This window comes from Apteryx mantelli, chromosome 4 (genome assembly GCF_036417845.1).
Source record: "Apteryx mantelli isolate bAptMan1 chromosome 4, bAptMan1.hap1, whole genome shotgun sequence".
Taxonomy (NCBI): Eukaryota; Metazoa; Chordata; class Aves; order Apterygiformes; family Apterygidae; genus Apteryx; species Apteryx mantelli.
The window spans coordinates 37,205,140-37,219,173 of NC_089981.1; the positions used below are offsets into that span (position 1 = coordinate 37,205,140).

Below are 14,034 nucleotides of genomic sequence, written 5' to 3' on the forward strand. Positions count from 1 at the left end.
CCAGCCTCAGTTAACTATCTTCTTCCTTTCCTCCTCCCGATTTCATGTGGATGATTTCCAATTCTCCTGCACCAACAACATAGCGCTTATAAAGGGACCCAGTTTATTCAAATAATAAATTATTTGCATGAAGTTAATTCAGTTTGTTTCTGAAAACTGAAGTTAAATGTGGAAGGTTATCTGATAAATTCAATAGAACACAGCATTCCAGAAATGTCAAGTTTATCTTTGACACTCCACTGTATAGAATCTAGAAAGAAGGGCCTGGTTTAATCAATCACAGCTTTTTTTAAATGAAGCAACTAATAAGAAATTAATACAATTACATTACAAAAGAATGTATTTCCTGAAACACACTTTTCTTTACATTAAAGAGGAACAGACACCTTACAGAAATGGTTAGATTCACCAGCTCTTCTCAATAAAAGGGTTGTTACAAAGTGATCCTCTATAACACATATACATTTATATCTTCATCCAAACAGTAAGCTGTGCTTTAATTCTTAAATACAGTGTTCATTTTTAGAGCTCTTTCTGCTTTTGAGCTATCTTTGTCATATTTTTATCTGCCCCAGACCAAGGGAACTCAAACCATCTATGTGAGTGCCTAAAGATTTGTTAAAAAACAGCATACCTGGCCTCCCTAAAACCTACCAGACAATTCTGTAGAACAGAAAAAGCAACCAGTAAGGATGGTCACATAATGGGTTTCAAAGTTGAGATCATCTCAGTCCTATACTAAAGTTTAAGATGGTAAGGAATTTTCAGCGTGTGATACTGTTTCCTCTGTTTTCATCAATCCCTTCCACTCACTCCACTACAAATGTATATGAAAATTAACAGTTCCATTATAAGATTAAAAAAAAAAAAAAAAAAAAAAGGTTAGGCTTCCTCTATGCTAAAATATTGGGCATGTGTGATCTCAGTATTGTTCTAACTCCTTTTTGTAGAAAGCAAGCAAATAAGAAATGCAACAGAACCAGAAGCCACAAATTTACACTTAATCCAGAAAACTTTAGACTAAAGAGCAGGTGGGCCTATGTCAAAGAGGTACCTTGTTCTTCACACTCAACCTAATGATTCTTTCATACTAGAAAAGAAGTTGACAGCTTCTTACTGCCACCCAGCTTTGCTTTATGCAATCTAGGAATTCCAAGAACAGAGCATTACAATCTCACTATAATGCCCTGTTTTTATTCTTCTGGCACAGATTTATTACAAACATTAGTAATGAATTCTTACCACAATATTTTATATCCAGAGCAGTAGCTTTTTTGGTTACAGCTCTATTTTTTAAATCTCTTTTTGTTCAAAGAAGTCAGCTATACTAGAAGTAGTGAAAGATTCCATTTTCCAAAAATCAATTTTCATACATTGTCAATGACACCATACCTTTAACTCAGGAAAAAGGTTTCTTTGCCATGTCACTGGCAAAGTTTTGGAGGACTCAAAGCTGCAACACATAGATTTAATTATTTCTCCGCAGAATGTTTTGTGAAAAGCTTTACATAAAACATCAGAATTTTCTTTCAAGTCTTCCTTGAAAGAACTATGAAAAACTAAAATCTACAATTATGATACAGAACCTTATTTCAGTACTGCCAAATGCAAGTGCTCAAACAAAAACAAAACAAAAACAAAAAACCCAAAAAATTCCACATCCCTCAAGATATGTTAGCGTAAACCTTAAGCCATTACCAAAAGAGTATTGGGACCTCACATTACCTTTGATTTTTCAAGACCTTAAAGTACACATAGATGATGCTTTCTACAGTTTTCTCTACAATCACTAGTGCTGTATATTTAAAAAACAAAATCTAACAAACCTAAAAAAACCCACACAGATCAGAAAGTTGAAATACTTGATAACAGCAGCTATAAAATTGTATTTTTGATTAATATCTTTTTAAAACTTGATATCTTCTCTGGCATCTTAACTTCTTTTTTTAATATTTGTTGGTGTTCTTACACTGCAATGAACAATACATAGCTTATATTTAAACACATTTCAGAGAAATAATTCTATAAAACTCAAGGTCAAAATATTTTCCTTTCATTCAATATTAGAACACTATCACAAACTATATCAATAACAGCTATAACTAACAATCACAAACTTCTATTAAATACCCAATACTATGAAGAAAAAAAGTTTCCAGTGTTTATAACTTGAATAAGTCCTCTCTTCTTGTTGTAAAATCTAACACATACGGCTAAGCAGCAAAATCAGAAAAGCAGAAGAGATCACCTACAAGTGGCATATTGGAAGCAATCACGCAGACGCAAGCATATTAAGATGGAACAGAGGGCTGGTCAGATTTTTATTACAGAGGTCATCTTTTTACAAGAAGTCAAACTAAAGAAACAGAACAAGCAAATAATTCCCTCCCTGAAATTCAAGATGACATTTTACAACTACTGCCATGGGATTTTTTTTGTTTTAAGCATAACAATAATGGTTATTTCTTCTGTTGCAGTTTGCCTCATCTTGTTGCTCCACCTTGACAGCTTATCTACAGCTTCTCCAAGGACTAATCAGCAAGAACTTAGGCCTCCTCTACAAGAATTTTTCAAGTGCTAGTCTCTTGAATACTATGAATGAGTTAAACAAAAATAATGACTTCTAAACCAGTAATAAATAGCTGCAACTCTAGTCCAACACTTCTTCCAACCTCAAAAGATATTATATATTAGGAAACACTGCAGCAATATTATCCTTCCTGCTACTAATAAATAAATTGCCAAGAGAAAAGCAGAGCTGTGAGGACAAGAAAACCCAACCCCAGAACAAATATCTCACACTTACCCAGGGAACTAAGGTTAATTAAAGAAGCAAAAAAATTATTAGGAACAGATTTGCGTTATTCAGACTACAAAGCAGCATCTTATATAGGTCAACAAGAGTTCAGTCAACAAGAATAAAATACTCCTGAAAGTACAATAGCAGTCACTAGCCTCTACCTGACTTTGTCAAATCCAGTTTTTGATTAACAGTTCATTTAAAATATCTTAAAGGTCTTCATCCATCACTGAGGGTTTGTATGGTGTTGTTGCAAACATACGAAAAACTGTAAATGCAGCACTACTTCCCCCCCAAAAAAGATTCATTTGTCTTTAACAAATTTTTCTTCCCTTCTAAAAAAAGTATCTAGAGGCTAATTTATTTTCATTCATTCATGTAACATGTACCAAATACATTAAGACCACAAAAAGCTTTAACATATGTAATAAATGAGTATTAGTATGTATTCTTTATTTATACTCTTCATCTTAGAGTTCCTAGCTGAAATGGAATGAAGAGACTAGATTTTAATTCAAATAAATCTGAATACTAATGCTTTTTCTAAAGAAAATGGCTGTCTGTACATGAAGCATCTTAACAGGACAAAATAAATGAGACTGCTTGAATCCTTATGAGAACTCATAAAGACTATCTTACCAATTCACTTAGGAACAAGGAAATTAAAAATTATCATCATCACTATCACCTACAGTGGGTAATTTATCATTCTTGCGCTTCGCTAGTATCATGCTCCAACAGTGAGTGGCTAGAGCAAATACAATTAGACAGCTGGCCGCAGAAGTGGGAGGATAATGTGCTTTTGATGGAGTTTATCCAAGCATGGAGATGGAATGTTTGTAATCCATGCAGCAGAGTTACTGTGTTTTCACCACAGTGGAAAAAATAAAAAAAACCTTTTTGTTATTAAAAACTAACAATTTTGTATTTTAAAGAGAATCAGTATCTGAAGATCACTGTAGAGGAGGCTATCAATAACTAAATAGATCAGAAAGACAAATCCAGCTTTGTAACTTGTCTTTCCTTTAAACAGAGAAATCTGGCATTCAAGGTATGTTTAACAATGATACCCAAAGCTAGGTTTCCAACTTTTAACTAAAAACATTTAGTTTCTCACCTAAGGTTGGAATTAAATACTTACATGCTAACACTTATGTTTGGCTCCCAAATGCAAGACTGGCCATCAAGAAATTAAATTGTCTAACATGTAAGAAGATTCTAACAAGCAAAGCTTTTTTTTTTAGTCAAAACAATTTTCTCCAGAACCAACTTCATTTCCTTTTTCTTCCTAAGGGTTTTAATACCTCAGTCACGTCCTCTGGTTCATTATCCTTCTTTCACTCCCTTCCTCCCTCCCACTTTTTATATACATCCACTGCTCTTTGACATGTTCTCCTGGGAGCAATGAAGAGATACTGCCATTTTCCTCCCATGGGATATTGTTATTCAGCTAGGAAAGAAGAACCTTGATGGACTCACAGGGGAAACACTCACAAACAAAAGAGAAAGATTGTCAATTGATTTCTACACTGAGGGTAATCACCATTATATTTTATCTCAAAAGCTCACACAGTGATCAACTTAGAATACAACTAATGGAATATTTTCCTAACAGCATCTACTAACTGATATTAGCCAGATATCTCATTAAAAGCAGCAGTGACAAACCGTAGTTCTCTACCAGGAAAAGGCACTTTTACAATCTAATTAAATTTATTTTTGGTCATTATCTTTGTAAGATTGAAATCAAGTCAACTTGCATTAAAAGTGCTTTGAATCAATTCCATATAATGATTCCACGCAACTGTTTTGTGCCTTTAAAATCTTCCATCTTCGAAAGCTAAAATAGTGCCAAATAAAGTAGCTTAATCCTAAAAGACAATACTTAGTGGTAAACTATAGGAAGAAAAAAATAAACAGAAAGAATACTTGGTCTGGGAAAAGTCTTAAAACGTTTTCCCCAAAAGAAGTTAAAAACTAAGCAGCACATACAAGGTCACTGTCATGTTTAAATATTTATTTTTACTCAATCTTTCCATATTTCTCAGGTTAATTTGGAAAATTTTTCTCAAAGACTCATCTAATTGCTTGAAAACCTGGAAGAATTATTTAAAGGATTAAGCTATTTTAATTTAGAAGATAAGACTGAATAAATACATCACAGGATAATTTGCAATACACTTAGGATGCACCTGAACTACAGAGGTTGGTCTGTTAGGATCATTACATAATAACTCTGCTTGATGTATTCTTTTTTTCTGTTACCATACAAAGTTGGTTGTTTTTTTTTAAAGTCTCAGTAATTTGAAGTTATTTACAGGCTGGAGGAGAGACTCAAATCAGATATGCTCCAATTAATACTGTACTCTCAGGTTTTGGGAACCGCAGTTTCACTAATTCTCTCCAGCTCATCACTAAATCTGGGCACTTCTGTCCTGACTCGCTCCATTTATTTAAAAAACAGAAAACAGTTAAGCCTACTGCCTACTGAATTGCATAGTTTTCATCAAACAACCTCTAGTACAATTAATTGACACTATCATACAAACAGATAATTAGTGAAGAGGTCGGCAGCAAGGCCTTTTGAGAGCAAGGGCAGTGATCATATGTAGAAAAATATTCCAGCACTTGCATTATCATTTTTCATGAAGTAACAGGATTTATTAAGAACTGGCACAGCAAAATAAAAATCAAAGGATGAGAAAGGGTTATGGGGCTCAAGCCCCAAAGGTTAGCATTAGAGAGGCTAATCTTCCTACGCTCCCTCCCATCCAAGAACAGAAAAAAGACTCTGCTTCTTGCTGTCCCCTAAGCAAAGCTGAACAGCTTTCCCACAGCCTTTACGAAATTCCCCCCGAAGTGTTAACCAGAGCAATTTACAAGGTCAGGAATAAAGTATCGGGAAATCAGAAAGCAGCCAACTTTTCTGTTGAGACTGAAAACAAACAAACACAGATTTTCAATAGTATCTACTAAAAGGGAGGAGGAGGGGGGAGACAGAGAAAAACCAAAGTCAGATTTTAGGGAACTTCCACATCTTACCAGAGAAATTAGAAATGCTGCCTTTCCTGCACAACAGGCCCTGGGGGTGTTCCAAGTCATAATCAAAGCATATGTAGTAATGAGTTGATAAAAATACTGTAGTATTGCTTTCATTCCTGTCAGCTTCTACCACCACAGAAATGCAAACAAGTTTATGGAAGCAAGCAACAGATCCCAACACGGCTACTGCCTCCAGAGTCACCATCCAGAAGTCTAGCCCTTCAGTGATTAACATTATGTTGGCTACTCCAGCTGGATAAGGCCACAATTCCTTGTCCCACACACATCATCTAAATTATTTCCCATCAGTGCTCCACTTCTGCAAAAAAAATTTTAACAGTAGCGACAACGCCTTCTATGATGTTGACGCTATTTCTAAGAAAGAATGTCAACTGTATACTCCTCTACACACCTTGGAAGAGGTGCGAGAGGGTCCACAAAACAACTATCTCATCTGCGAGAGGGTCCACAAAACAACTGACCTATGGCATCAGCATTACCAACAACAGTACACCTAAGCCTTCCACTTGTTTGTACTACTTACAGACGGAGCCAATTTTCTGATGGCAACACTGGTCTGAATGAAGCTCTGCCTTTAATGGCAGCATTTGGAAAAGGAGGGCCAAGTTTCTTCTCACACTTTCAGGGCAAAGAAAGAGAAATGGCTGAGAAGGGGCTGCTTTGAAACTACCTTTAAGTTGTGAACTAAAAAAAACCAGATGTATATTGGCATATAAGGATGAATTTTCAAATCGCTATTTTTGTGAAAGGTAATTTTTTTCTAAAAAAGCTAAAATATTTTTAAATGTTTATATTAAAAATGCAAAAATCAGAACAGCCAAGTACATTTACATTAAAATTTGGGGAAATACAAGTAGCTTTCTCTTTTTGTTCAAAAGAATAAAAATAAAAAAGCCAGGAGAACAAAAAACAGATGCAAACAAGGAAAAACATCAAATATTATTTTCAAAGGACAAATTGCAATCTGAAAGCATCTCCTCAAAAATTCTCAATATAAATAATGGACTTCTATTGTTCATTTACCGCAAGGTTAGGCAGCCTGATATGATGGATGAAATGTCAACCACCAACTAAACTTCTACAATCCATCATAAAAAGAGTGGAAGTTTCACTCAAAGTGTCAATAATCCTAAATGATAAAGTGCAAAATACTTTGCACTGGTCTGATTGTTCTTTTAGAACCTGCATTCACTGCAAAATTTCAGAAGCACTGTTCTTCCCCGATCCTCCCGGGAAGTTGTAAAATGCAGCTATGAATTTATAAGTCAATGATATCATAATCAGGAGTGCAAAACAGAAACAAAATTTTTATAAAGGTCTAGTGTTAGGGGAAATTATACTTACAAAATAAGCTACTTTATCCTATTCAAACATCAAAGACAATCAAGATTTTGTAGCACTTTCCATTTACTAATCAGCTGTGGTCAAATTAAGAAAGTTAACCAGGGCTGCACGAGAGCCTGGTCTGAAATCACAGCTGACTCTGCCTTGAGCAGGAGGTCAGACCAATGACTCCCTGAGGTCCCTTCCAACCTGGATTATTCTAGGATCCCTTTACTAACCACAAATAGATTTTTGCATGCACTACAAAATATACAGATTTCTCATTAACAGAAGGGAAGAAGTTGATGTACCTTTACTTAATTTTGTGATAATTAACATTTAATTTGTACATAACTAACTAGCTCACACTAATCAGAATGCTTTAAATTCTAAATATGGGAAAAGTTCAGTTTAACTTACTGAGATATTCTTATGCATCCTGAAATACAGGAACAGTGGTGGCAACAGCATGAAATACATGCAGAACCATCAAAAAACAGGTATCACATTTCTTGACCTGGGTATCTAAGTTTTCAAATTTTATTGCTCTTTATATTTACAATTTTGTATTATACCACATGATATTCTTATGACAAATTTGTGTTCATATCAGAAGCCTACATCTTTTCTCTGCATAAACATGCAAAAGCAAAATAAAACAATTTTAACAGACTGTCATTATTACAATATATTAAAAATTAGTTACCAATTGTCCCTTTGGACCTGACTCCGTGATATGCTGTAACTTACAATTGCTAAGCATGAAGCTCCCAGAAGTATCACAATACACTAAACTACAAGAATTTCAGTTTCTATTACAGATCTCAAAGCTTAATATAAGCTTTTTCCAAATTTTACAAGAATATTCTTAACAGTGGGTAGAAAGTGTTTATAGTTAACATTAAACATAAAAGCATATTAGCAACCATAAAGTCTGTAAAATTAGGCCATCCTGCCTTTAATATTAGGACGTAGTGTTAGAAATTGCTTCAAATTATTACTTTAGTCTCTACTACCACCACCAGACTATCACCTGTATCTCATCCCCTTATACCTTCTTCCTTAATTATGCATCTAAGAACACTTTAACAAGGTTAAAACACTTTTCAAAGTTTAACCTTCTTAGAAGTCTAATGCTGCAATAGAAAACACAGTACGTGAAGTATATGTTTCTCTTTTAGGAAGAATGGGACTACGGAAGGGCTAGTACACCACAGTGCCTTGTAACCACTACTTTGTGCCTACAATTCACCATGAGAAACTAAGAACAAAACTAGAAAGGTTCAAACCTTTGCCAAAGCTTCTGCTCTTTCCTGGCTCTACACATCCAAGAAACTCCTGGTCATCCTCAGTATATTTTATCCCTTGGAGAAAAGACGTCCAGTGCACTCACATCAACAGTTATGCTTTTAGGTCTTGCTCAGAGTAGCCCTCCAAGTTTTCCCTAGTAATCCACAAAGTCAAGCATAATATACAGACATGGTAGATGATGCTTCAACAGCCTTTCAAGACCTATTTTTTCCTGGTCTACTTCCTGCTGTCCTCCTTGTACATTTTGTCAATTTAATCATAGGGTTTTTATTTTTTTTTTTTTAGGCAATTATTTAATCTACTAGTCTTTCTACCTAATTGCCACAGACTTGAATGGATTTAAAACAGAAGGGTCTCTTGAGCAGTTCAGAGATGAAAAACACATACAAAGTAATTACCAGTCCCACACTGTACATGTGACTCCATCTCCTCTTTCACGAAGCTAATAGAATTAAATACTGCTAGGTATGAGAACAATGATGTAACTGGTATACAAGCTGCATTTTCAGACACCTACTTGACTTTATCTTCATAAGTCCCAAATTAATCTTTTCCCCTTCTTTAATCAAAATTTTAGACATCTTCCGAACTTTGTCTTCCATCCCTCCTCTGATGGCCAGAAAGCTGATGCAAGTTGTTTAAAAATCACTCCAATTTGAGAGCTACCAATCACTATTTATTCTGTAGATCATCATAACTTGGGGGATAGTTCATTTCTTTACCATAATACCACAGTGATGTCAAGTGGGAGAAAAGCTTCACTGTTTTTGAATTGCAAAATTACATTTGCGCTGTGGCTTACAGATTCTCCAAGGTTTTTACAGACTTTCAAACAGAGTAATACATTGTGACCATATTCCTATGTTTTCTCAAGTAACTTACAAACTGAGATTGTTCATCCAGATGCAACCTACTTCATTGGATCAAGTGCCCATAGGTAGAAGTAGTAAAAATATGGTATACGTGTAAAAAGTAGGAGACAGATTTGTATAGGCTGGAATGAGAGGCATGATAGTTTCTGCAGTGAGTTTCATTCAAATTCGGGCATCTAATCCACTATTACATTCCTTGAAGAATCAGCTGGAAAAATTCTAGTCTTCAACTTTCATCTTGTTTATAACAATGCCTTGTCTTTGTGATACCTGAATGTTTGTATGGCTTCTCGAATTAGTTCAGAATTGCTCTTCACCTAATAGCTCAGAAATCTGGAAAACAGCAGTATTGTTTCATCAGGTTCATCCTTAAAGAACTCATGGAATGTCCCCACCTCTCTATGGTTAAATTCTTTTCATTAAAGCTTCCTTGGAGGGAAAAAGTTAACAATATCAAAAAAATCCTTCTACTTGATTCTTTTCTTCCCTACTCCAAAGTAAGCAATCTGTGCATCACAACTAAGCCAAATCAGAAAGCTATCTCGACATAGGTAGCAGTCTAAACATTTCTAATTATTCGTGTTGAAGTAACTCATTCGTTTTAACTTCAAACACATTTATTCTTTACATGTTATTAACTTCATAACATCTTTATTTCAGAAGCTGTCTACAATCTTGCATGCAGTGTGTTAAATGAAAATATTCAGATATACTCCTTGTGGTATTTCAGTGGTGCCCAGCGACAGGACAAGAGGCAATGGGCACAAACCGAAACACAGGAAGTTCCATCTGAATATAAGAAAAAATCTTTTTACTGCAAGGGTGACTGAGCACTTGAACAGGTTGCACAAAGAAGTTGTAGAGTCTCCACCCTTGGAGGCATTCAAAAACTGTCCAGACACAGCCCTGGGCCTGCTCTAGGTGATCCTGCTTGAACAGGAGAGTTGGAATAGATGATCTCCAAAGGTCACTTCCAACCTCAACCACTCAGTGATTTATGCTTCAGAAATGGAAATACAAAATATTCAACATAAATTGCACAGGCATTTGCAAAAAGAAATAGAAGACGTTTTCCACTCATCCAAAAATCAGTGTTTCTCTCTAGTTTCTCATTACTAACAGATACTGAACAATCAAGAAAAAGAAAGCAGCAAAATGAACGTGCATTTATGTAAATTCAAACTGAACAATCTAAGCATAACTTTAAAGAAGCATTTAAGAGATGCCCCAGTACTGTTACTTCTAAAACTCAAACTGAAGAGGTTTTTTTGTTTATGTGTTTTCATCTTGACTAGTGTTTGCTAGACAAATAATATTCAATTGAGTAATATCACAGACCCAGATTTACTGCAGATTCTTCACTTAATTTTATGCAGCATAGTCTGTAATATCAAGATGAATAGGGTTGCATTTGCTGTAAAGCAGTATGTTAGCTATATATTAACTTATATGCAGTAAATACAGTTAAAAAATCTGGCTAACTACTAGCAGTTTAAGAGATTCAGATTCAAAAGATATATTTTTTCTGGCTCCTTCAGTCTTAGTTTCTCCAACAGAGAAGTTCATGACCTTTAAATACAGTGTTTGCCATATGAGCTACTATATGTTTAATATATGAGCTATACTCTACCTTTCCCTTGAGTCTCTTATTTTTAACTATTTTTTACTAACCTCAGAAAAGCTCTTCCGAGAATTGTAACTATTCATATCATTTCTAAGTGTGATGGTAATAAAACATGTCTGAACAGAAAATTCACATTTCAGAAAATGGGCTAGAGAACAAGAAAAAATACCAATGGTAAGACCTGTTACCTTTTCCCTTTCCCATCTACCTGCATTATATCATAATACTATTACTGGAGGTTTACAACCATTTGTCTTTACAAAAAGGGCTCACTTTACACCTCTGTAAAGCAGAAACAAACATTTCAAGGCAAATGACTGATGATAAATGAAGCTTAATTAATGCACTTTTAGTCCAATGTGACACTGATCATATATAAAAAGAAATTGTCTTACCGTACACCTTGTGCTCGTCGTAATTGTTAGAGTGAATTCCTCAGAGAATTCTAAATCTGGAATGGATGCAGCATTACAGTTGATACGCTATTGAAAGGAATAATAAGATTCTGTCAATAAAACTGCTAAATTAAAATTAAGATCTCTCATTGGATGAGCTTCATAGGTTGTTCAGCTGATCCCACAAAAACCCAACTTTTCTAGGGCAGTACTAATTCAGCTCTTCAAAAATTGGGAGAAGAGCCTTAAATATGATCCAGTCATATCTGCACACTGACCAAACACCTAAAACCTCTCTTCCCCAAATAAACAGACACTTTGACTAACAGTGGATTTGAACTAGATATGGTAGCTCAAGTTCTTCATGATAGTTGCTCACTTGGGTAACTTGATGACAGTTGATCATAGTCAATATTGAAGTAGCTTTAACAAGCACGCATACAGGTATCTTCAGCAGAAATTAGTTTATATGGCCACAGTTTCTCAAGTCACTTCTGTTGTGGAAGCAGTCTTGGCATTCTTTGAAACACCTTGAAACCCCGCAACTTTTTACCTTCCCCTGTTCTACTCCTTGCTCTTACAGCCATACAGTGAACTATAGTCATAAACTGATGCGAGTTAAAACTGTCCTTTTTTGACTTGCCAGGTTAGCTTTTTATTGGTCACAGAATGGTCGAGGTTGAAAATGATCTGAAGATCATGTAGTCCAATACACTACTCAAAGTGTGGTCAACAAGAGCAGGTTGCTCAGGACCTGTCCACTCAGGTCTTAAATAGCTCCAAGGATGGAGACTCTACAACCTCTCTGGGCAAACCACCCCCATATTCAACCACCCTCAGAGTACAAAAGAGTTTTCTTATGTTTAAACAGAATTTCCTCTCTATGTATTTCCTGTATCTCCATTTCTGCCCATTACCTCTTGTCCTATCACTGGGCACCACTGAGAGGAATCTGGCTCCATCCTCTTTACACCCTCCCATCAGCTACTTACACACACTGATAAGATTCCCCCCTGAGCCTTCCCTTCTCTAGGCTAAACAGTCCCAGCTCTCTCAACCTCTTCGCGTATGACAGGTGATCCAATCCCTGATTCATCTCTGTGGCCCTTCTCTGGACTCACTCCACTATGCCCATGTCTCTCTCGCACTGGGGAGACCAGAACCGGACCCAACGCTCCACCTGTGGTCTCACCAGTGCTGAGTACACGGGAATCACCCTCCTTAGACCTGCCAGCAACGCTCTTCCTAACGCAGCCCAGGAGGTCATTGGCCTTCTTTGACGCAATAGCACATTGCTGGCTCATGTCCAGCTTGTCCACCAAAAACCCTGGCTCCTTTTCTGCAGAGCTGCTTCCCAGATGGTCAGCCATCATCTTGCACCAGTGCATGGGGTTTCTCCTCCCCAGGTGCAGGACTTTGCATTTCCCTTTGTTGAACTGCCCAAGTTTCCTGTCTGCCAGTTTCTCCAGCCTGTCAAGGTCCCTCTGAATGGCAGACACAACATTCTGGGGTATCAGTACATGAAGTATCAGTGCAACACAAGAGTGGGAAAAAGCAAAGGAGGCAGAGGACGGCTTCTCTGGCAACCACCCTGGTTTGAAATGATCACAAAGCTATGACATCCAAAGCTGAAGTAAACTGATAAATACTGACAGACAAAATGGCAACCCACATTTCAGCATTCTTCTATTTCATATATAACTGCAGTTTTTAGAAGTGAAAAATTTCAGATTTCGTAGTTATTCAGAGAACACTTCACCACACTTTATCACTGAATTAAGTTTAGTTTACATAGTCAGACAGCTAAAATGTTTCATCCAAGAATGCCATAGCCCACTGAAACTAAACGTCATATACATTTTTGTCAATATTTCTTGATGATGCCTTTTCTTTCTTTAGGGAATAACATTCTGAAAAGTTACATCATAGACTACTCAAAACATGGAGCAGCTAATCTGAGCAAGCATACTAAACTATCTTCTTTACAAACATATGATAGATTGGAACATTTTAAACTTTCCCTCAAAATACAATCCATTTGTTATGTGGAGTAGCTATTGATTAAAACTATTTACCTATAATGCTATTACTGCTCAACCCATTAATTTTGCTAGTTTGTACTGTAATTCCAGCAAACGAGCTCATGCATTGGCTTTAGTTTATTTTAAAAACATATGATTTTTACTGAAAACAAGCAAATATAAAACCATCAGGCATAACAGTTATGTGAACTGCTCCATGATGACAAACTTTGCTGAGCACATATACCTGGAACTAGGCAGTAACTGCTCACAATAGTATATACTTAAAAAGAGGCGTAAAGCATTAGTTGGTAAATATATATTTTACTATTACCAGTAATATATTTTGCTTGTAAAATGACAATAGTTTATAGACTGCATTGGTAACAATAGCTATGATTACATTTGCCCAACACCTTCCAGTTTAAAGATGTTGTTTTCATTTGTTTATATGTTTGCCTAGCAAATTGATATAGCTCAACTCTTCCATGCAGCTGCTAATTTAGAGCATACTATGTTCTTCATTTTCTCTATACCAAACTTGACTTATTTATAAGGAGTATTCAACTTCACTTCCAGTTGAATCAGAACATGAAAAAATGTGAGAAAAAACAACATATGCAGG

General features: G+C 35.8%; 1 protein-coding gene across 3 annotated transcripts in view; it reads right to left on the reverse strand.

Annotated features, from left to right (window-relative positions):
- The window catches only part of PRMT3 (protein arginine methyltransferase 3), a 68,980-nt gene that overhangs the window by 13,372 nt on the left and 41,574 nt on the right, over window positions 1-14,034 (reverse strand). For all 3 annotated transcript variants that reach the window (XM_067296248.1, XM_067296247.1, XM_067296246.1), the window contains one exon: window positions 11,389-11,475. In XM_067296248.1, the coding sequence (XP_067152349.1) occupies window positions 11,389-11,475 (87 nt within the window). The remainder of the gene's footprint in view (window positions 1-11,388; window positions 11,476-14,034) is intronic.